The sequence below is a fragment of the Eufriesea mexicana genome, unplaced genomic scaffold (genome assembly GCF_001483705.2).
Source record: "Eufriesea mexicana isolate 0111107269 unplaced genomic scaffold, ASM148370v2 scaffold3780, whole genome shotgun sequence".
Taxonomy (NCBI): Eukaryota; Metazoa; Arthropoda; class Insecta; order Hymenoptera; family Apidae; genus Eufriesea; species Eufriesea mexicana.
In genome coordinates this window covers 1,121,705-1,146,910 of record NW_016911795.1, presented here as the reverse complement: position 1 = coordinate 1,146,910, position 25,206 = coordinate 1,121,705, and the positions used below count along the sequence as shown (strand labels likewise).

Below are 25,206 nucleotides of genomic sequence, written 5' to 3'. Positions count from 1 at the left end.
TATACCCGCGGCCTTAAATCTTCAGGCCTTCCTTTTGCAATGCTCGGTGCATCCGGTGCACTTGCAGCGGGGTCTAGTCAAACATCGATCCTTTTTCTCTAGCGACTAGACGCACCTGGTAGCCTAGCACATCGACAGGCATGGAAATTGACGTGGTTTGTTCGTCATTGTCCTGCATTAATATTCATCCGGTTAGCGTTTGTTGTGAGGAATTCCTACGTGGGTTTCATCCTCGTTCTTCTTTTTTACTCGGGTTTACAGCGTTGATTCCGTTCCAGTAGGCTGGCTGTTGCACGCCGCGGGGTAACGTGATGGGGAATTTCGAATTTGTCTGGCGATCGGGTATAGAGTGTCGGAAATTGATATCGACATTGCAGTCACGTATCCTGGAGTTCTTCGCGCATTTTTAATGCTTCTGTTCACTCGTTGGTTAAGAACCGTTTGCTCGTACCTCGTGAAGCGCTCGTAGGAAGTGGGATGTTAAAGAGGCTCGATAAACGTGTGTGTATGCCTTGGAGACTTTTTACTCCAGCGTCACGGTCTATATTCCACCGAAACGTGGAGGTTCATCGATCTCTCGACGTGGACACGTCAGACCACGTCACAGAGTTCCATCTTTAAACACTTTTTTGCGTAACGTGGACCCCCAGTAGTCTAATTTTAAGATAGACCCCAGATATCGATAGTCTATTTGTATAACATAAGTCTGTGGTAGCCTAATTTTACAGCAGTAATTTCCGAATCAATTTTCCTCTTTCCACTTTTAAGAAGGGAGCAGGTATTTCGTGGGATTCCTGTTTGCTTCCTCGTCATAGTCTGTAATTCATTAGTCTCTAGAACTCTGGTAACCTCCAAACCTGAAAAGGTAAATCAGGGTTCGTGGGATTCCTGTTTGCTTCCTCGTCATAGTCTGTAATTCATTAGTCTCTAGAACTCTGGTAGCCTCCAAACCTGAAAAGGTAAATCAGGGATTTGCATACTTGTAAAAATTGTGCAATCTAGGCTTCCAATAGCCTGATTCTGCATCTCTGATCTCCAATAGCCTAATTCCGCAATATGAATCTTCAGCAGCCTGTTCCTGCGACACACATTAGGTTTCCGGTAGCCTAACTCTGTAGTTTCAAGCTTGGAAATGCTTGCTCTTCGAGATTTTCGGAAGGAAAATAAGAAAGGACGTTTCTTTTACGTAACGTAGTTACATCGACACTCCACGGGAGTTTCTTCGTCCCTTCTCTCGTTTCGTTCTGCCAAGGTAGTAGAGTAACCGCGCGGTTAGGGTCGTCGAGCGGTATCGGGGCCTCTAATCTGTTCATTAGTCCTAATATACTAGCGGGCAGCCACCCACTCTCCATCAGATATTACTCGCCGTGTCATTCGGGCCTCGTTTTACGACCTGCGCCATCCCAGGGCTCGGAAGACGCTCGATCCGGCCCGTGGACAGCCATTCGATTACCGGTTTCCGGATCGGGACGGGTTCCCGACTAATTAACGCCTTTACGACCGCCGCCGTTTACACGACAATCTATATTTCATCTCGTTAATACCGATCTCCTTCGCTCAGCCACCCGACGCTCCTTTTTGTCTGCCTCGGTTCTTCGGCTTTTTGCTCATCCCGCCTGATTTTCACTGATCTCTCAATCACCTGCTGGGTTCGACGGGGTGTTAAGCAGCCTTGTTTCACGCCGTTCGATGAATCCGACAGGGTTACCCTGTTTTTCAACTAAATCGCTCGAGAAACGGATGACAGTGGGCTTGACGAAGGCTTTTGTTAGATTGTTCGTCTGAATTTCGCCGATTTTGATACCGGTTTTTTCGTATTAGGTACTCTTCATAGAGTAGAACAATCCTGCATAGCAATTTTAATAGAAATATTCCCGGAAATAATTTTTTTCCTACTTTATTCGACTTTCGGTTAGGGTCCAGGTCCGAGAAACGAACGCGAGGGTTTGGTACCGCGTTATTTATTCATCTAACGTTTCATTATTTCGGTATTGGATACGCTTGATAGAGTATAATAGCCCTGCATAGCAATTTTAATAAAAAGAAATTTTTTCCCCGCTTTATTCCACTTACGGTTAGGGTCCAGCTTTGAGTCTCATTGGAAAATTGCTCGCTAAATTGGTGGAATGGCGTGAAAAATTTCTTCACTCGACGCATGGCATCTAATAAAATCCACGGACCTTTCGACGCACTATGAAATATTGGGTTGGAAAAAGAATTTTGAAGTTAATCTCACGACTTGCCCACCAGACCGGAGGGTCCCGAAATTCCGGAATCTGCCACGAAGTTGACGATAAGGCAGTGCGAGGTACGGACCAACCAGCCCACCGAATTTATCTCTGGATCGCTGCCAATCGTCGCTACGTAATTGGATATAGGATCGTATGGATCGTATAATCGGTTTCCACCAGGGAGCACGCATCAACCCCCTTCGAAGCCAGCCTTCGGAATGTAATTAGTCAGGGGAGAGGGCCGGGCGCAATCTTGGCCGACGATCTGCAGCTAACGTCAGACCGAGCCGGATGGCCGGTTCTGCGATTTCTCGAGATCCTCTGCGCTTCGAACCGAGCGGTTCGGGGATAATTAAAATCGATCGGCGACTGACCGGCAGGTGTCGCCGCTGGTGTCTTCCTTTTGGCTTTCTTTTTGCACGGGCAAGATTAATGGACCTTGCTCGATATTACTCGGATATTGGGGACTTAGGATTTTTGGGTGATCTTTTAGTCTTGTGGTCTGTTGGAAGCTTTGACCAAGGTACTTCAGACCTTTTTGACAGCGTTTAGGTGTTTTCATTTTTTAATTTGCAGGGACGTTTTTCTGTGGCGAAGAGCTTCTTGGAATTGTTTGATATTTTATTTTCCGAAGAGGTTAGGTTGCTTTAAAGTAGTTTCCTAGCTGTATGGTCCCCATTTCCATTTTCTTCTCTCTCTTTCAACAGACTCCTCTAACAGAGTTCAATCCTCCAGCCATAATTCCCCATAAAGGAATCCAAATTTCCCTAGCACGTGTCTGCGAGTTTCTCAATGTCCTAATTAATCCTATTCCTTTTAATATCAGCTGACACTGCCAACGACTGTCATGATCCTCCGTAGATATGAAAATGCAAAGAATGCGACTCGGACCGCGAAGTGGAGCGGTCGTTAATTCCCAAAGGCCTGATTCGTTAGCCGATTTCCATTATCTCGTTCGAGGTTAATCACTGACCGCGTTCGCGTCTGTCATTCGGGCCAGTTTTTGCTCGCGGGCTGATCGAACGACTTAAGGAGATTGGAAGTTGGCTAATTAAAGCCAGCCTTTACGCCGACCGCGTATAAACTGTTGTACGTTCCTGGAAGATAGATGACGTTATTAGCATACGGGATGGAGCTATCGCCTTGACAGTTCCGGCAATGGTTTTCTTCGTAAGGCGTCGTGTTCTCCCAGTCGTCGTATAAATTTCGAAATCCATCAAGTAATCGAATCGGCCCGAGTTAACGAAGGGATAGGCGCGAACGTGTCCCACGATAATTCGATGATGATCGTGTCACCTGTTACGGGGACTAGTTACTAGTTCACCTGGTCGTCTTCTGTCTACTGATTCTTGCACGAGGAAATGAACTCTTGGATATAATCTGCTATGTGGGATGTGTATATACGTATATTAGATCTACGAAGTTTGTCACTGTGATTCGAAAGTAACTAGAACCTAATGCAAACCTAGTCTCAATGAGATCAAACTCATTCTGAACTTTTAAAGAAGCTGTTCAAAGATTCCTCACCATTGGCCAACCAAAACCTAGTTCAAACTTGACCAAAACCTAACCCAGACCTAGTCTAACTGATCTCAGTGTCTCATCTTCGACTTTTGAAGTAGCTGTTCATAAATTTCCTAACATTGATCCAGCAGAACCTAGTTCAAACTTGTCCACAGTCTATCCCATAGCTAACCCACTACACGAGTACGCTATACACCAGAAAACAAAAGCAAGGATCTCCCTACGTCAGCCTGGACGGTGGCGAGTTGACCCCAGGATTCCACGCGAGTCTGCGCGGCTTCTCGTGACTCCTTTCCCGCGTGTTATTCAAATAAGACCCAGAAGGGAAGAAAGGAAGGGCAGATCGCGAAGGAAGGATCGTATCTGCCGGGCCAATCGCCCGTGTATATCTAATGCGTCCGTGAGGTCCCATCCGTTTCCTCCTCCTCGTCATACTATGGCTGCCGTGCCTGTAGCCCGATTCACCTGACTCTGCACGACCGGTTCGACGCTTTATTAGCGCCGCCGTTATCCGCAATTAACAATTGACATGGAGCAATTAACATCCACCACGATACTCGATCGATCTTCCTTCGGGCCCTCGTGAAAGTTACATTGCCAAGATTGCCAGCCTCTGCGTGATCTTTGGTGGTCTCCAGGTTCACTGAACCTGGTTCCTCGTGGATTCTGGGTGATCTGATTGGAACTTTTGGAAATTCAGCTAATTATCTATTACTGCATAATTTTTACCAGTTTTCATCTCGTTTTCGACGAGGTTACTACTTCAGTTAGCTGTTAGAAAACGAATCTCACAGAATTGAGAGTCTTCGTGAGACCTTTGGTGATCTCCAGGTATACTGAACCTAGCTGATGATGGATTTTGATCCAACTGAGCTAGCTATTGGTTTCTGGATGATCTTTTGTCTATTTTTATCTCGATTTCGACGAAGTTCCTAGTTTTCTCAGCTATTAACGAGTTAGACTAACTGGACTCTTGCCTAGGAGTCTGGGTTGAGCTAATCAGGCTTTCAGTCATCAGCATTACTCACGTTTAACATCAAAATTATGTGATCAGTCAAAATGACTGATTTTGGAGTTTTTGCTTCTGCAGTGAGTGGAAATGTACAGCTGCTTTTGGCAAAATTAACGTTGACTTATTGAGACAGAAAGGTAATTATGTATGTTCATTTATCTCCATCATGGGACTTTAATTATTATTATTTATGCATTCTGTATACTTGGGTACATGTCACGAGTCCATAGTTCCAGCAGTAGAATTCCGTTTCTGCCTCTGGGCCTAAGCCAAGTTCCTGTTCCTATCTACCATGCTAAGTGAGACATAGACAACTCTCTAAGGGCACTATAGAACAGTATTCACTGATTTTTTACCTCTTTGGACTCCTTTCTGGAGGACCAATGAACCAATGAACTCACTTCTAGTTACCCAAGCTCCTGAGAATCTGAGAGATCTTTAGCCAACTCATATCCTTGACTAACAGGACGAGAGAAATTTCTTAAATCTGATATAGACGAATCTCTAAGAGCTACTTATCAGAGTCCCTCCGTTCTCTGATCACGTTGGAGTCCATTTTGGAGGTCCAAGCAACCCTTTTGATGTTACCAAAGCTACCACTTCCTCGTTCATCCTGATCTAATAGACTTCTAGCCACCTCTGACCGTTTCTCCAGGTCAAAACTCGCATCCTTGACTAACAGGCCGAGGGAAATGTCTAAACACTGTCATAAACGAATCTCCAAGTGCTATTTATTAGATCTCTACCGTCTTCTGACCAGGTTAGAACCCTTTTGGAGGACCAAGGAACTCTCTTGGTGTTAGCAAAGCTGTCACTTCCTCGTTCGTAGTGATCCGCGAGGCTTTTAGCGAACAATCTTCGTCCGATTGTTTCTCCAGGCGAATATTCATGGCTCTAGCTGGTCGAACCGGGCACGAAACGGTGTACGGGAGTATTGTCGGGTTTTTTGAGCACCGGTAGACCGGTTTCATTGGTAGGTACGCACGTGCAGCATGCCTCGGTTCACGGTTGTTCGTCATGTACCACGCCTAGCCTATGAGGAAAGGAGCACGGGTTCTAGTCCAGCGGCGAGATAGGATCTCTGGCATGGATAGAGCCCGAGTCTCCTAGCAGTCCGGGTCTAATGGCCTGCGGCCATGATCGCGAGGCAATCGGCTCGCCACGCTCGATTTCCTCGCGATTTCTCGCGAGTATGGACTTAAGTCGAGCGAAAAAAAGGGTATATTCGCTTTTTCCGACTTGTTTATTCGCGCGGAGGGAAAATGGCGAGGTTACCTCACCGGGAGATAAGGAACCCTGTTGTTAACCCTTTCGTCACTCAAGGTGAATACGGTGTTGCTCAACGACCAGTGTCTGCTTTGTTTCAAAGGTGACGGTGATCGTTAACCACTTTACGCTGCAAAGACGTGCCACGCACGTCGTAATGCTTTTGTCGCAGAATCGCCAACGACGTGGTATACACGTCGTGACGCCTTTCAGCCGGTTACACTGGACCCTTCTGGCACACGCGTCTGTGAACTTCTTGCCAGCGCAAGTGGTTAATTAAGTGGCTATTCCTGTAATCCGGCCAATAAAAATCGACTTTCTAGGATCTTTTCCAAGGAAATCATGGTACGTTTTGGTACCCAGTTTCAGCACTAGATATTTTCAATTCTTTTTAACCCCTTGACTGTCACGGATGTGCACCGCTAAATGCAAGATTTGTTCTAATATTTTTGTGATCGATGTTCTAATGAAAATTTTTAATTGTTTAATGTGGCAATTTTTATTTTAAAGTGTCTTCTAATTAGCGCTTATATTCGCAATGCACCAACTGTCAATTTTCCTTCAATTTGTAGTATACAAATAGCTCAAGTGCTCCGGTCATATATGACCAACGTGGTCATATACCTCGCACACTGTAACATTACATTAAATTTGATATATTAATTAATATGGATCTTACAAATTTTATGAAATGGTGACTGAAGCTCACCTCTCGAGTGCAAATGGTTAATATTTCGTTAGTTAAGGAATCATTGTTCTTACTTTATCAATATTTCGTTATTTGAAACAGTTTGCATTTGTCTAGTATACTGTGTATAGTGTTTATTGTACCATATTGGTATACTATACATTGTAATCTGTATTCAATTCTTTGTTTAATTATTCAATAATTAATAATTAAATAATTCTGTCACCTATTGAATTTGTGAATTTTCGAAAATAATTGAAAATATTGGCTCACAGTTCCATTATCGCGTATGTGAATAGCACATGGGTGACCAATTTTGTCACAAGAAAAGATATTATTCGATAATTAATAATTAAATAATTCTGAATTAATACATTTAAAATTTAATAATTTAATTTATAATTTATTAAGTCAGCATTCGTAATTATTTAATTCACGAGTAAATTAAGTAAATTGTGAATTAAATAATTCATAATTAATTACTCGATTAATAATTATTCGGTTATTAATTATTAATAATTAATTAGTCGACTTTCGAAATGGATCGTAGATATCGACTCACAATTTTGTTACGTGAAAGGAGAAAATATGGTCCTGGTTTCCAGTCAGTCGGGTATTAGATAGAGTTTTAAGGCACGTATCTATGATCAGATTCTCGAATTAAATTTGCGATAAATATAGAAATTGAAAGGCTCGGGTAGTGTCGTTCCACGGCATGATCGAGTCGGTCGTGTTCTTGCGTGGACTTTCCAGGTCACTGGGAAGAGCCTGATCGGAAACACCTTTCTCCTCGGTCCTTTCTTAACGACCTACCCTTTCGTCGATCGACGAGAAAAATCGAGCAGATCGATGCCCCCTTTCTTCCTCCATTACCTTTCTTACAGAGGATGTTGGCCCATCCCGTTATCCCAAGTGGAAGACTGTTTGCTCCTATTATGACGGCAAACTAGACCAGTCCAGTTTTTGTCATCATCGATCTTTCGAAGCACAGCGAACGACCAGTTACGATTTTCATCTCTGCATTAGCTGAGAACCTGGCAAAGGTGTCCGATTCTTCCAACTTTCTCGCAGAGGATGCTGGACCATCCTGTCATGCCAAATGGATGACCGCGTCTTCCTGCTGCGATAGCATCTATATGAGCCCAGTTTTTATTATTATCGGTCTTTCGGATCGCAAAAATTAAATATTCGCGACTTTCATCGCTGTATTGCCTGAGAAATTTGTAATTGACACTTTCACGAGCAAGGTATGACCGAAAAATTTGTGAAAGCACCATATGACACCGTTAATAAGAAGAAAATTGCAAGATCGTATCGAGATAGACGCTCATCGTAGATACGGGTCGTGGTGGCGCTAGTGAGTTATGCGTAAAATCTCCTTAGGACTGTCGAAACGCTTTCACCTGTAGGGATTAAGTATTTTGTAGTTCAGAAAGGTCTGAAATCAGTTGTTTGCTCGCTCTTTCATCTTCCTAGCTGAGGATTAGGTTCTAGCCTATTATCTCGAATAGAAGACTATCTTTCCCTGCCACGATTGCGTCTAAACGAGTCCAATTGACATTAGCAACCTAAAATCTGTAATTTTGGTCCCTGTATTACTCAAAAATTCGCAGTTAATCCGAGAATTCTCGATCTTCGAGTGTACCTAATCGATATAGCCTCTTTAAAAGCGTATTCAGAGGACAAGCTGTAATGTCTTGTCTTGGTCACGATCATCGATGCGTACCTGTCACTTATACTTAATCCTTCCCTGTTTGTTCATAGAGGGGGAGAGATAAGGAGGGAGAGGGGAGGAAATTTATTCGTGGATCGCACGTCGATCAATTCCAATCGAAGATCGAGGATTCTAACCGTGAGCCTACGCACCTTGGTCATAATTTGTCCGAAAGCAGGGACGGGTGGGCATGTCGATGCGACGAGGTGTAATCGATCGTGGCCCTAATCCGAAAAGTCATCCGCGATAATCGATCGACAACGATCGATCGATCGCCTGTCCCGTGGACGATCGATCACGTATCTTTCAGTAAACGACGCTTTTTCTGCCACGAATTTAACGAAGTTAACGCTCCGTTTCTTTTGTTTCAGCAAAAGGTGAAGTTCTGGTTCGCGACAGGTGGCGCTGGCTTCTGCATCAGCAGGGCGCTCGCGATGAAGATGACACCGGTTGCAGGGTGAGTCTACTCGTTACTGTTTACTTAATTTTCATCATTTTTTAACATTCTTTTCGACGAATCACTCGCGAATCGCTCCACGTGTTTGATCTATCGATCAGACGCGAATTGTCTTAATGTACATTGTCTAGAGTGGATTAATTCAAGTTAATTAGAAATAATTAGGATTATTTATGGGAATTTTTGAGAGTTTAGTATTAGTGGGTTTGTAATTTAAAAAATTGGAAATTTGAATATTTCTCGTCCTTTATCGAAATTAGAAAATGCTGGAGGGGAAGTTAAATTCTTACGTGGGTTAGTCTGGATTAGTATAATGGCTGGAGGATTAATTCTAGATAATTTTGAGTTTCCTTTTTTATTTAACAAATTTTTAATATTCGGTATGAATATTTCAAAGAGACACGAGTTTCTCTTTTTACGATAAAATATTTTCTTCTCGATAATCTTGAAAATATATTCTATTTCTACAATTTCTTCAATTCTGAGCAATTTTTTAAATTGTCATTGAAATTAAATAGAAATTCTTCGTTCCTTCCTCAATTAATTCAATTCTAATCATATTTCTTCAATTTTGAACAATATTTTAAGTTCCCAAATGAAATTAAATAGAAATTCTTCGTTCCTTCCTCAATTAATTCAATTCTAATCATATTTCTTCAATTTTGAGCAATTTTTCAAGTTCGCAAATGACATTAAATAGAAATTCTTCGTTCCTTCCTCAATTAATTCAATTGTAATCATATTTCTTCAATTTTCAGCAATTTTTCAAGTTCCCAAATGAAATTAAATAGAAATTCTTTATTCCTTCCTCAATTAATCCAATTTTAATTAAATTTCCTCAATTTCGAATTTTTTAAAATCCCAATAAAATTAAGTAGATATTCTTGATTCCTTTCTCAACTATACTAATTTTTAAATTGCTTTAATTTCCAAAAATCCTCTCTCTTTTGATCTCTCTCCTCGAGATCGTCCCTGCCGAATGCTACGGTAGAGGTTAGCTCGTTCCGCGGCTCGTTGGCAGCGGAATCGAAGACAAACAACGGGCCACTGTTGCCCGCCGGTAAATAATGATTGACGAGGGTCTGCGACATAAACGTCGCCGGAGCTTCGCTCGAATTGCTTCTCGAGACGAACTTATTGATAATAACGCGGATAGCCGCGCGACGTCGCGATCAACCATTCTGATTGCTCGTCGTTGCCCGCTTAAGTGGAATGACTCGTTGCGGTTTCGAGCCTCCGTGGTCCGGCTGATCGAATCGTTTTATAAATCGCGGATAATCGATGCCTTCTCGTGGTCGGCGTCCTTCTTCCCTTAGTAAAACAGCAGATTAACTTGCCTCGTGTCTCAGTCGACCAGGATTTTCCACCAGGTAGCTAATAAAGCTTTCATTCAAGCTTTTAAGTTGGAGTAGCAACTTGAAAGCGTCCCCTTTATTCGTCAGAAGGGTATAAACGCCATTTTTCTTAGTAAGAACAGTGCAACTCCTTCGGATCATAGATTTAGTCACCCAGTTGAAGAAAATATTTTAGGTTAAGAGTTTAGGAAATCCTACCTAACAAGAAATCCTATATTATAGTAGTGGCATGTACAACAGCTGAATTAGGATAGTCCAGTGATCCTTAACAGAGTCAGACATTTTGTTACCTATATTTATATTTGTATTTACATTCACAGATAAGTAATTATTGTCAATTTTGGTCTCCGTTGAAGTTACTTTTAGTTACATCCTGACAAAATTTGGTTACCAGTGAGTTTAGGAAATCCTACATTATAGTAGTGGCATGTACAACAGTTGAATTAGGGTAGTCCAGTAACCCTTCAGAGAGTCAGACATTTTGTTACCTATATTTATATTCGTATTTACATTCACACTGTTTGTTTATTTATCCACACCTCGATTTCCTTCGTTTATATCCGAAATTCGTATAATTACATAGCAAGTGTACGTCAGTATGATCCACCTGTCTCTCCGACCAGTCAGTCTCTTCCAACGACCATAATCAAAACGACACGCGAACGATCAGCTTGACACTCCTCAGACTCAATTTCTCCAAAACCATCCACCATATTCACCCATTCGGATATTCTCCAATCGTGGAAGGAACGAGGAAGAAGGTGCAGAAGGAAGAAAATGGAAGAGGAATGAAACTGGCAAAAAGCTCGGCACCTGGGAGGGCTTTCGAATCAGTCCGATCTGCTGGTCGGCGTTTCCCCGTTCTTGTCCACGTAGTATACACGGTCCTGGCATTATCCTGCCTCCTGTACACTGGTTCCCCTCGTGTTGCAACACGTCCGCACAGAAGGCGGACTGGAGGAGCAGAGGAGGAGAGAATCGTGCAAGTGCATCGAACCGCTTTCTCATTCAGGGACGTTGCCACTGTTCTCCTTCTCTCTTCTCCGGTCTCTCTCTTTTTTCATTTCCCTCTTCTCTTCTCTTCTCCTCTCTTCTCTCTCTCTGCTCGTGTCATCTCGTTTCCTTCTTATTTCCACGCAGACTGTTTCAGTCACCGATTGAAGAGCCTTCGATGCTCCAGTTCTCCATATTTTTTCTTCCTCCAGTTCTTTCGGGGAAAGGGTGCACGTTTCGTTCCTCCAGCCTGGACGCTGTCAAGAGGCTTCCATAGTCACAGGCTTTCTTCTCGTCTTCTCTCCATCTTTTTTTGTCTGAGACAAAGACCAGTTCGTTTTGTCCACTTCTAAATGTATTTACGATCCATCAGGATTTTGGATTTCTTGGTTTAAAGCTGAAGAATATCCATTGGAACGTAAGAAGGTTAGGGTATCTAGTTAGACCCCGAGAATTAGACTCGGGACGGGCTCGAGTCTTTTCCTGCGAAGTAAAGAGCGAATTTTCAATTTCTTTGTCTCTTTAGGATAGTTGAGAACTGTTCTGTGTTTGCTAAAAACATTCGCTGCTTTGGAACGTTCGTCAGAGGGACCTAGATCTGACGAAGATGAGCCCAAGCTCTGTTCGTAGTTAGGATAGAGCGAGACCTGGTCTTACCCTGGTCTTACCCTGGTCTTACCCTGGTCTTAGTCCAGTTCAGCAAGAATTTTGTCTGTTTCGGGGTATACTTGGTGCATTGCACGGCTCAATGTCATTCCTCGCCTTTGTGTCATACTGACAGGTGTTGGATGCGAGATTCTTCATGTACCAATGAAACTGACATGGTCCAACCAACGGGGAAGTCAACCCGCACTTGACTACCCTGTATTGGCCGAAGGGGTACTCGATATTGGCGTATTATTCTTGGACCACTTCGAATTTAGCATGGACATAGTCCAGTTCAGCAAAGTTTCTTTTCCCCACGCGAGCAACAGGGAAATTTGCGTTTTAAGGAGGTCCCAGGCGAAAAGCCTCGAAATTGCTTGACTCCGGCGATTTATGGCTAACTCGGTACCTGGCAAGAAACTAGCACGCCTCTGAGGTATTTTCAAGCATATAACCGACTGTTATTTACGACGTTCGGCAGTCGTAACGGTGCATCGAGCCTCGTAACTGTCGATAATTTTCCATTAACGTCCCTGCCATCCGCGTCTCGTTAATAGCCGAACAAATCACCTTTACGGGTTCTTCGAAGCACCACTACTGCTGCCTACTTCCTTCCAAGTTTCTTCCCTCGAACAATGTCACCCCCGGTTACTCTCTCCTCTGCACCCGCTGTCGTAGAAGCTATAGAATTTTAATTAACTTTCTTTCCATCGACAGGCTCCCAACCAATTGCTCCCAGCAATTAAACACACCGGAACTGACAGTCGGTCAGATCAGTCTCTTGCTTGGAAGTTAGGGGGCTCGGGATCACTGATAATTGCCTTTCCTCTGTCATTTCGTATTCGTAGAACCACTTGTTACGCCTTGTCTCCTCTATCGAGTAGTCTACGTGCTTTTGCTCATACTATTATTTGCTTATAATTAATTTTAACGAGATAGTAGAGTAGAATTCCTCTAAATTTAGTTCAAAGTCTTCTAGTTGAGATCAGGCATCGAATTTTTGACATCATATAGTAATATGGGAGAATTTGGAGCTTCCTAATTTATATATAGTTTGTATATGTAATAATTTATGTACATATATAATGAGAATTACATTCGTCGGAGATATGGACCGTGGTGGCGCTAGTGAGTTACGTGGACGTCGTCTTAAGGCTGCTTTAAAACGTTCACTCGTGAAAGGATTAATAATAATTCAGTTATCATTATTATCAATAGCAACACAGTGTTCATACTATTATTTGTTTATTATTCATTTTGGCATGATATTACAGTATAATTTCCGTAATCTAGCTCAGAGTTTACTAGAGGATGTCAGCTATCGAATTTTTGGGACTACGTGGAAATATGGGACAATTAGGGGCTTCGAAATTTATACAAAGTTTACATATATGTAATAATTTGGATACATTACATTCGTCGTAGATATAGACCGCGGTGGCGCTAGTGAGTTAAGTGGAACATCGTTTAGTCGTGGAATGATTAACAATAATCCAATCATTATTATTATTAATAACACCATAGAAATTAGAAACGAAGTATCACCGTCTATAATTACCATTATTCGTGCTTTCAATAACCATAATTGGCTATCGATATTTAGAAATAATTCCATTTTCCCAAAAATTTACCATACAGTGATTTACAATACACTACTTTATGCCAATTGGTATCTCAGCACTGTCACGAGTGTCATTAAATCCTCGAGCAATTTATATATATATTATTATATACTCGAACCTTATTACCTCGAATTCGTTTCGATCAATTAATAGATTTTTGTTGAACAGATATATTAATATCTATTATAATTTATTTAATAATTAATTAAAAATTTAAGAAGTTAATAAAAAATTAAAATTTTTATATTACATTTTCAAAATATATACCTATTCAAGTTCATTAACTTAATAAATGAAATAATCTCAAAGTTTATTTAATTTAAATGATAAGAAGTAGTATAATAAATAATTAATAGTAAAAATAATATTTAAATTAATGTAAGGATATTCAATAATTTGACCACCTGATCATGTTAATATAAAAAAGTGATTAATAAAATGGAGGTCGGATGAACTTTCGCGAATAGTCGTACGATGAAATTTACGTTCTTCTTCGAAGGATCGATCGGTCCAGTCGAGATGTCGCGATAAAGAGCGAATCTTTTTCCCTCCTATTGGCCGTCCGTCCTGGCTGGCGATCTGCTCGATCTCGCGGAGATGGGTCTTAATTAGCGACGAGTACGTTCACAATGGGCCTGCACAGGCTGATTGCCACCCACGTGCACGCACGCACTCGCGGGAACCCGGTTCTGCATGCACGCTTCCGTTTCGGGGTGTCAGGCCTCGGCTCTCCTCAGCATGTCGTTTAATTACCGAATCGGAGACCAGAGGGTCCGCGAATCTTCCTCTTTCAACTTCATTCCCTTATACCACTTATATCCATTACCTATTTTTCCAAAATTTATAACAGACGCGAGTCGTTTCCCTGTCCGAGGGTCTCAGGATCTAATTTTTCCTGGTCTTCTGTGTCTTCTAGTTAAATCTCGATTTATTTCGTTGGGAACGAATAGTCGATATGATTGCTATTTCCAGTGACTGCAATGACTGATCGATAGTGGAAAATTCAATGTCGATATTAAATAAGTAAATAAATAAACGATTATGAATCACAGAATTTGCGTGACACACTAGCTGCGTCAGCAATCGTCAGAGTATTAACTGGCTCACTAAGCTAGGGACTTTTAGTAACTTATTAGGAATCTACTTCCCAGGATTATCATAAAAGATGATTGTTCTTCGAGTTTGGCTCTTCGTATCGAATATTCATTATGATTCCAGTCAACGACTGCGTGTGGTCGATGAGACACTCGGTTCAACCCCTTTCAACCCCTCTGTCGCTGCATCGTCAACCACAGGAGAGGGTTAAAAATAAGTTGTCACAGGGGACTACCGTGCTGATTTGCCAACAGACTCACGATGGGAGATAAAAAGAAAATGAACATAACTTCAGTAGATTAGTAGTTAAACGCGTAGCCAGCTATTAATCTAGGAATTTACAGTCTTACGTAGACTGGATATAACGTCAAACGGATCGTGGAGCAAATTAAATTTATAATTCATACTGTCCCATGCGAAGGACTATTATTTCCATGAATTATCGGCACGAATTGCTCGTTAATTCGCGAGATCCAGTAATTCGTGTGCTCGTTTTAATAAAAGTCCGTGATATTCAGCACCAGGATGCATTTACAGCGATCCCGATCGTTTTCTCGCGATATCGATGCAGTAAGACGCATTTCCGAGCGAGTTTATCGCGATTAATCATCCTCGAGCCTGGGCTCTCTGACGTTCGACGTGCTTTCTTTGGGTGAAAGCGGGTTCGAGAGGGAGAGTGAAGGATTTCTCTGGATTTGGCGAAAGAGATGTCTTCCTTTTCTGGAGACCTCCAGCCGCGTTTATTCCCGGCTCTGCATTCGAGCCACATTCCCCGACATGCCTCGCTATTACGCCTAATTGCAGGGTAGCTGCAATAAACGCATGAGCCAAGGTTCCAAGATACAAACAGAAAACCTAAAACGTTGAATCCAGCGATCTCCATTCTGTCCCAATCCGAGTCCCCGACGAGGTACTGGAAAGTTAAATAAAATTACAACCAACTCCAAGTAGAATTAAAATAGACACGTTCTCATGGCTAAAATACCTAAGAGGCAATTGAACGACCAAGAATCCATCGAAATTATTCTGCAAAAATTCTCAAATGAAGTTAAAATAGACATAGTCTCGTGTGACAGAGGCCAGGGATCCTATGAGAAAATCGAAACGAAAGCTTTCTGCACAGTTGAAGCTCGAGTTTTCCCAAGTATTACGTCCAGAATAGCTAAGAGGCTTTGGAGGACCAAGAGTCTAGTTAAATTATCCTGCAAAAATTCTCAAATGAAGTTAAAATAGACATAGTCTCGTGAGACATAGGCCAGGGATCCTATGAGAAAATGGAAACCAAAGCTCTCTGCACAGTTGAAGCTCGAGTTTTTCCAAGTATTACGTCCAAAATACCTAAGAGGCTTTGGAGGACCAAGAGTCTAGCTAAATCATCCTGCAAAAATTCTCAAATGAAGTTAAAATAGACATAGTCTCGTGAGACAGAGGCCAGGGATGCTATGAGAAAATCGAAACGAAAGCTCTCTGCACAGTTGAAGCTCGAGTTTTTCCAAGTATTACGTCCAGAATAGCTAAGAGGCTTTGGAGGACCAAGAGTCTAGCTAAATTATCCTGCAAAAATTCTCAAATGAAGTTAAAATAGACATAGTCTCGTGAGACATAGGCCAGGGATCTTATGAGAAAATGGAAACCAAAGTTCTCTGCACAGTTGAAGCTCGAGTTTTTCCAAGTATTACATCCAAAATACCTAAGAGGCTTTGGAGGACCAAGAGTCTAGCTAAATCATCCTGCAAAAATTCTCAAATGAAGTTAAAATAGACATAGTCTCGTGAGACAGAGGCCAGGGATGCTATGAGAAAATCGAAACGAAAGCTCTCTGCACAGTTGAAGCTCGAGTTTTTCCAAGTATTACGTCCAGAATAGCTAAGAGGCTTTGGAGGACCAAGAGTCTAGCTAAATTATCCTGCAAAAATTCTCAAATGAAGTTAAAATAGACATAGTCTCGTGAGACATAGGCCAGGGATCCTATGAGAAAATGGAAACCAAAGCTCTCTGCACAGTTGAAGCTCGAGTTTTTCCAAGTATTACGTCCAAAATACCTAAGAGGCTTTGGAGGACCAAGAGCCTATCTAAATTATTGCAAAAATTGCAAAGTTCCCCCAAAAAATTGCCCCGAAAAATAAACACGTCTGCGCAAAAGATAGACCATAGATCCTTCAAGAGAATCGAAACCAAAGCTGTGTGCATCCCAGGAACCGAGTTTTCCCAAGCATAGTAGCCGGAATACCGGGAAGGGTTTCGCGCGATCGGGGATCGGTCGAAAATTCGGCGAGGCATCAGCAGGTAGCCGGAGCGAGTGATCTATAGATCGGCGACGGATCCAGCGGCTACGTATCCGTAGGAATGCCCAAATTGGTTTCGTCGGCCGCGGGTTTATAGACGTGCAGGCCGCGATCGCGCGGTGGAATCCAATTAGGCGAGCAATAATGGAATCAAAGAGATCCTCGGCCGCTTCCTCGACTTCGCTACCCCCACCCTGCAAAGTCCCCGCCATCTTGGACCTCGTGGGCACCGTTTCGTTCCGTTTCGCTTCCTTCTGACCGATTTTTATCCGTTTTCGTCCCGGGATCGTTCCTAGTTAACAGAAGCGACGCGGCTGGCTGATTAAAATGGCCGATGACAGTAACTGGCTCGATGACGGCGCGGAAATGGCGGCTGTTTTTACGGGCAGACGATAAACCTGGCAGCTGTTTCACGAACGAAGCCGTGAAGCGTGTTAGGATCGATTTGCATGGCGTTTGTTAGAAAAATTTCTTCTCACCTCTCCTTATTTTCGTTTTATTTTTAAATCGGAGGTTAGATGATCGGGTTTGTTGCTCTTTCGATGTTTTGATTTTCGTGGGGGGGGAAGACGAAGGGAAGGACGAGTGGAAATCGTGCATCGATCGAGTCGTCAGACCCCTGCGTGTCTCGATGTCGAAGACGGCCGAGTTTTTGCCCATGTATTTTTTACTTTAACGTTTATTGTCGCGACGAGAAAGATATGTACCATAGGGGAACCGATTCGTCGCGTGGAGTAAGCTGGGAACCTTCGCGATCATGGGAATATTCCGGTCGCATGAGAAATTAGGGTTCCAGGGCGCCGAACTTAGCCCAACTTCTTAATCTCTATTTTCACTGACTATTAATAGGAAAATTCGAATTAATTTGTTTTAAAATATTCCTTACATTATACTAATCAGGGCGATTTTATCGATTACGTCGATAATTATGAAAGTGGGAGGAAAAATTCTTCGGATCGATCGAAATCAGTTTAAGATCGGTTGAGATCGGTTGGGATCGGTTGGGATCGGTTGGGATCGGTTGGGATCGGTTGAGATCGGTAGGGATAGAAGGGTTAAAGACGTAGTTGGACGCTAGCCGCGGAATACACGTCTCAATCGAGGATCGATCGTGAGCGGCGCGATCGATAACGATCCATCCGCGTCTCTCGGAGGAGCGATCGGCACGGAGCGTTCGTTGCGTCGGAGATCGGGACGATCCTAAGCGGCCCGAACGAATGAAGTGGCGGTACGTGCAGCGATAGTTCCATCCGGTGGGTCGATCGCGGGATCGATAGCCGATCTCGGGACAAGCGTCCCCACCGTGGCGCCTCCCTTCCGCTTCGCCTTCCTCTCGCTTCTCCTTTCGCTTCCAAGGTATTTCCTCTGGAATCTTTCACGGGTCTAGTTGTTGTTTTACTCGATCGTTATACGAGAATGTTAATAAGTCCTATGCCCGATGATAATGGAGATTTATCGCGGATTACAGTTACGGAATCGTCATTTCCTTCCGATCCGTTAATTAATCTATGGAAGGAGGTTGGAAGCCTCGGTGAAGCGGAAAATGAAACGAGAAATTTATTTTGGGGAATTCTAGGGGAATTCCGGCTCCATAACGGTTGCTGACAGATCCTCGTTTTCGTTTATTTTGGTTTATTATTCTTTTACATATTTTACTTTGGGTCCGAGGCGAATACATCTATATTAGAAAACAGATAAATTTTGTCTTCTTTTGTTATTATTATTATTAATAGTACTATATAATATACTATAATAATAATAGTGTACTAAAATAAAACAATATACTGTATAATAGTACTGTTATTAACCCTTTGCACTCGAGGGGCGCCCTTCAGTCGCCATTTAATAAAATTTCAAAAATCGATACTCGTTAAAATGTCAAGTTTAAGATAATGTAACTGCGTGCGAGGTATCGAAATCAAATAATTCTATGCGTTAATTATGAAACGAATTCTCATTTACTGCTCCAAAAAATATCGTCAGCTTTATAGCAGAATATCTTTGAGCTCATGCACTTCTTTAGCAAAAAAATCGTCGAGTGCAAAGGGTTATCCTGGGACCTAACCTAAAATATTTAACAAACTTATTTAGTCCTCGCATGTTGATACACTGGCGATTTCTACACGGCTATCACTGTCACTTACATATCAAATGCAACAGACTAAAATAAGTAAAACAAATTTTTAAATTGACAGTTAAAGTGCAATAATTTTCCTATCTTCCCTAGCTGATTTCTCATTTTTGAAATCATCAGTACGAGGTAAAGCACTGCACCTCTCTACTTGCTTCTCAAATTTCCTGATCGATCGGATTATCAGCATAACCACGGCTACCTTTCACCTTCGAAACCCATCGACTCTCTACTTTCCCTTAAAATCAAATTGCGAGCACGCTTTCCTCGATTCGCCGAACACCAGGGACACCCCTTCCACGCTGTCCGTTTCCCTCGCGAGAAGATCGCCGGGAATGTGTGCCGAGAACAGAGCGAAAAACGGAAACCGGGGAAGAGAGAGAAAAGAAATAGTTACCGACGGAGCGGTGGCGGTATCAGCGAAATCTGTCCCCGGTTATTTAGCACCGGACGAAGACGGAAAGCTTCGATTCCCGCGTGTCCGCCGTGCCTTCTCGTGTAACCCCGAAATTTCGATTTCGTCGCGGGCCGCAGGTATTTTAACGAGGCCGATATTCCGTGTCGGCGGTGCCGAAAGGACACACCGGTGGACGGGCCGGGAAGCCAGCGCGCGTGCAACGAGCGCGACAAGGACGGGACTAGCCGGAGTGCCGGCCGCGCGACGCAGATGGCGCTAGCTGTCGAGAGAGAGGGCGCTAGTCGCCGCGCAGTGGGGACCGTCGGTGGAAAGGGTACGCGATTTCGGGACTAATCTGGCCAATTAAAAAGAGCCGGGAGACGACCAGAGGTACAACGGATTCTCGAATCCACCGATGGTATTCGCTAATGAGCTCTCTCTTTCTCTCTTTCTCTCCCTCTCTCACTCTTCTTCCAGTCTTCTTCCTATGCGGCTCTTTTTCCCTCGGGCCTCGTCTTAGTTTCTTTCCGTGCTTAGACTTTCTCCCTGGACGTTCGACTCCTGGAAAACGTTAATTAGACGCGCCACTTTTGCGTACGCGGCCACGGGGACCGTCGCTAATTGGGTGGCCGGGCATGGCGAAAATTTTCGTCCATTTCGGCCCGCCATGAGTCCCTATGCTCGCAGAAGCGTGAGAAATTTGTCGGGACGGGATACGACGAAAGAAATTGTTTACGTCGTTCGATTTTTCGGCCTTTGGGGGAACCCAGGCGACAATATGGCGGAACAGGGGACACCTTTTTGTCAACTGCGTGGGGGGAACGATAACAAACCGAGGAAGACGGATACGTGGATCGATTCTTCGGGTTCTTGGACTGACTTAGGGTAGGGTACGTGGTTTTGTTAATCGTTTATGGCAGTTTCATCGTGATCACTGTTATTTCTTCTTAATTTATGGCTTTTTTAAATCCCTATTTTCCTTCGGAGATTAAAATAGAAGTTTCCATTAAGACGTTACATTCTGCAAAATACGATGCGCGTGGAAATAAACTAGTCATGGTACCTTAAGCTAATAGATAATTTAGGATTTTTGATTGCGTTAATTTTTTCTCCACAATGTGGATATTTAAATACCGAGAACACTTGGGAGAAATGTTGCGGAGAGGTGTAGAGATATGCGTTTGATCCGTGAAAGAGGGACGAACACGGAATTCGAATTAGTGGAATACGTAGAGCGGCAGTCGCGAGTCGAATTAATAGGCTGATGTAATTAAGGAAGAATACACGGAGAAATAAGGAATCGATTAAGGAGGAAATCATAAACACGGCGGAGGAAGGCTCGTTAGGCTAGGTCGCGGACAATCCGCATTTGCAATGCAACGAGGGTTGTACGGCCTGCAAGAAAAGCAGGAAGTCGCGCAGGTGCGCTCGGATAGATAAAACAACGCGTCTGGCTTCCCCCTTTCGAGATCTTCGATTACTCCTTTCGGTAGCCTAACTCGTTCCCCGTGAATCGCTTTACCGTTCGTTCTGCCCCCTCTAAATTTACGGCACTGGGGAAACGATCGAAAGACGAAGCAAATTTTTATTAATCATATTAATTAAGACGATATTCCAAATCCAATAAAAATCGAATTTTTGGAATTTTTTCCCAAGGAAAAAACCATGATGCATTTTGGTATCCAGTTTTTCAATATTTCCCTCGATATTTCCAATTCTTTTTTTAAATTATTATAAACATTTGGAAATTATTGAAAATTGTGGGAATTACATAGCTCTAGGTAAATCATGTTCTCTGGACCATCTAATTATCCGAAACGAAGAAACTAAAAAGCATCTTAATTAGTATAGTCGCGACTATAGCATGAATGGATCGAAAATTATAAAAATGGCAGCATTTCGAAATTTAAATATCGATTTTTCTCATAATTAAATGGGATATAAGTATCGTTTATATAAATCTCATTCTCTAAATAGATTTTCTATTTTAGTCCGCCATTTTGGATGTGATAACTGGAATTTTAAGGTTTTGACTTTATATTCGGAATCAGCGACCCTTAAAATGGGACTTAGCCAAAATTTACAAAAATCGTCGCATTTTTTAAGTTTTGGACGATTATGGGGCCCACTGTGCATTGACAGGACCGACCACTCGCGGTTTTCGTCACGAAACGGTAGAATTCGTCCCGAATAGGTAGGATTCGTCCATGGACCGCCCCTTATCTCCAGCCGGCGATTTATCCTCGTTTCCTTGAAGTTCTCCGGACAAATCTACGATAGGTGGCCACGGCGGCGAGCCTTTGAGACATTTGTCCGTCCCTGTTCTCTCACGTGCGCGCCCCCAAGCGGAGGTGCCGCGCGATATACAAGCGGCCTCACGGGGCCCGCGACTACCGGTCGCCGCTCTAATTGGCACGATTTATGTCCACCGCGGGTCGCGCGTCTTCTCGCCCTGGCTGCTCGATCAACGTCCACCGAAATTTCCGTGCTTTCGTTCCGCTTTGACGGGTGGGACGGCTGTTGGAGAAGAATCGGGGATTCGAAGGGAGTCGATTTTAAGGGTTGGATTCTAGGCAGGGTGGTGGTATTATCGGAATGTTGCTGTTTGGAATGGGAGTCCTATGGGAATTACCAGGAATCCTCGAGAGGTAGTCGAGTGTTGTAAGAGTGTCCCTTGGCAGGTGCAAGTCTTCGATATTTGGGTCTGATGTTTGGAAGGGTGTCAGAGTTTCGAAGCTTCTTCCGAGTCTTCGGGATCTTGAATTCTTGGTGAGATTCTCTCCTCGTCTTTGGGGTCTGTAAACCTCTATGGAGTCTTTGAGATGTCAACACACTGATGACTCTACTGATCAGCAGAGATCTCTGAATACCAGATGATGATCCTCGAAATGAAATTAATTGTAGTGGAGTCAGACCTGCACCTAAATCTCAAGACCATCTCCACTCGTCGCCTAATCTTCTCATCCGGTTGAGGTTTTAGGAGACACAGTCCCCATTTCCCAGCCTGTAGAAAGTTTATTCTTAGCTTCTTCCAACACTCGTTCAAGGGATCAGGCTAGTTGTCATCGAGGCGATATATTCGTCGTCAAATCCGTCTTTCCTTAACTCCATCCACCAGATAGTTTATCCAAACCCGTCTCATCGAACGGACACGCCTGATCCTTCGAACTATCGGTCAACGAGATGTCCCCAATTTGTAAAAATGACGAAGGCTAGGAAGTCGACAAATCAAAGGGGATTCCTTTACTCTTCTAGCCTCTGGAAAATCTATTCTTTGCTCAAACCTGCTCTTTTAGATCTGTGGGGGTCCTCTCTCACTGTTGCTGAAGTCGGTTGGTGACAGGTATTCTCTGTGTTATGGTGATGGTGGAAGAGACGAAAGGAAAAGGAAGGGATGCGTTTCGTTCTGAGCTTGCTAATGCACTCATCAGCAAAAGGCTTGCTGGTGGACTCTCATCAGTAAAAGGTTTGCTAGTGGACTCACATTAGTAAAAGATTTGCTAGTAAACTCACATTAGTAAAAGGTTTACTACTGGACTCATTGGTAAGGCTACTTAGCAAGCTCTACCTTAGACGGGGGTACCATTAGAAAGTTTGTCAGTTCTGTATATAGAAAGCTTTACGAGAAAATCTTCGAACCTTCCATCTTGTAGCGAATGTGAGAATATTCTGCTGCCTCAGATCTGTCTCGTCAAATAGACTCGTCCTCAGACCAAGTCCTCAAACAGTTCCTCAGCGTGGCTTCTCGGCCAGATGCAAGAAATTTGCAGGAACGTCTTTGCGGACGTCTGTGAGGCCGATAGATCGAAGAGGAACGTCCGAGAAGAGTAAAAGGCAGGAATTATCGGGTGGACAGGGACAAACGAGGCACCTGGAACTGAGCGTGGAAAATAATTTCAAGCTTGTCGAGGCGTGTCGCGGCGCATTAAGCTCGCGTGGCAGACGGATTCGCCACGCGTATCTGCCGCGCTGGTAGCCATTGCTCTCGATTGGAGATCGGTCCAATTAATAGATGGAATTATCGCGTAATCGATGGAAATTCGTCAGGCCCAGAGAGATACCGGGCCCGTCCGGCTCTTAATAAATGCGCGGCGACTCGGTTTAATGCGGCTAACCAGTTTCCGCTGCTTGACCGCGCGGCGGGACGAGCACGACGACAGGCCATGGCGGCCGGCAGCAGGTGCACACGCTCACCCTGGCTAATCTACATGCCTGGAATGCCGGTAAATTAAGCAGCCGGCCTGCTCGCGCGCCCGTGGATCCGACAATTAAACGACCCCTCGTTACTTTCTCATTATCTGATTCTAATATTTCTCGCCTGGCCCAAAGTCGCGGATGACGCTCCTTTTATTACCCTTCCTTTTGCTCCTCGGTATTCGGCAACGTTTCGTGGTTATTCTTCGGGCAGCAGGTAGGTCGATGATCTCCAATCTCTTCTCGCGGTTCATCCGTTTGCTTCCTTTTTTGGCATGGCGGATTTAACTGTTTGGGCTGTACAGGAAGAAAAAGTGTCCCGACTTTTTCCTGATCCTGTATGCACCTGGGATCTTCTTCTTCATTCCCACCTTGAAATATCGAGATAGCTAATGCGGTTTACGACCTAGCCGATTTCGTTTTGTCAGCGAGGTGGCTAACAGTGGTTTGATAAAGTACGATGGAACGTGTTTTAATTTCGTCCGTGTGGCCTCGAAATTCTTTTAAAGTGCTAATTTATAGTATAGTAATAGTTAATTTATAGTATAGTAGTGCTAATTTATATGGTTTAGAATAACGAGATGTTTTATTACCTGGAAATTCGGTTGCTGTAAAATTCCATCCTGTCATTGAATGGTTGTATCGAAGATTGGTTTGGGGTTTGGGTGTAAGAGCTGTTCCTTGGTAGCCTGGTCTTGTAGTTTAGCGGTACTATGTCCTGATACCTTCTAGTATTTTCAGTATTAGTTGGAATATCGATACATCATAATCCACAGTGTCTATGAAGGTTTTAGTGGATTAACCCCTTCCCGTATTTCGACGAGTCTGACTCGTGATGAAGGTTTTGGGTCGAACATGAATATCACGAGCCAGACACGTGAACAGAGTATTTTTCTAAATATAGTTTAGAAATTGTCATCTATTATAAAGTATGATATATTTATAATATTTATGAAAGGAAAAAGGATTAAAGTTACTTACTTACTACTTTACTTAGTATTGCTACTGTTTCCGAGCATCAGTGTGGTCTGTTTACCGCGCGTTGACGCCCACCGTTTGGGCCCGGATTTTAAGTGGCACAGGAAGGGGTTAAACATCCCTTGAATCTCCTGACTAGTGCACGGGAACATTTTTCTTACCTTTTAGACGATGCTACTGATAGTTTGATAGAATAAGAAAAGTTTTTCAAGCACGAGGCCTCAAACTCATAGTTCTCTAAATTGAACGATTCTCTGAGACAAAATGGCACTTCTCGATGCATCGCTGGAACTTGCTTTCGATTTCTCACCTTCAGTCTGTTTCCAATCTACTTGTTAGCGAGTTTACTCCAAGTTCTCAGCGATGTAAATTATTTTCCTGCTCTCCGCTCACTCGCATTAGTTCGTTCAGTACACTTCCTTCTTGTTTCTTCTCTTTGTTCCTCTCCATCTTCCGCCTACTTTCGCACTTGTGGTCGATCAGCCTATCACCCGCTCCGCTTTCAGTCACGCTATCCTGACACTCGTTATCATTCGCTCTTCTTCTTCGTCTTCTCTCACCTCTCTCGTCTCCTCTCTTCCATTTCTTGCTCTCCGGTTCTATTAAACTACCACGCGTG

At 43.3% G+C, this 25,206-nt stretch overlaps 1 protein-coding gene across 1 annotated transcript in view; it reads left to right on the top strand.

Moving 5' to 3' along the window:
• The window catches only part of fng (Fringe glycosyltransferase), a 101,954-nt gene that overhangs the window by 63,971 nt on the left and 12,777 nt on the right, over positions 1-25,206 (top strand). The window contains exon 6 of the mRNA XM_017905289.1: positions 8,807-8,892. Coding sequence (XP_017760778.1) covers positions 8,807-8,892 — 86 coding nt within the window. The remainder of the gene's footprint in view (positions 1-8,806; positions 8,893-25,206) is intronic.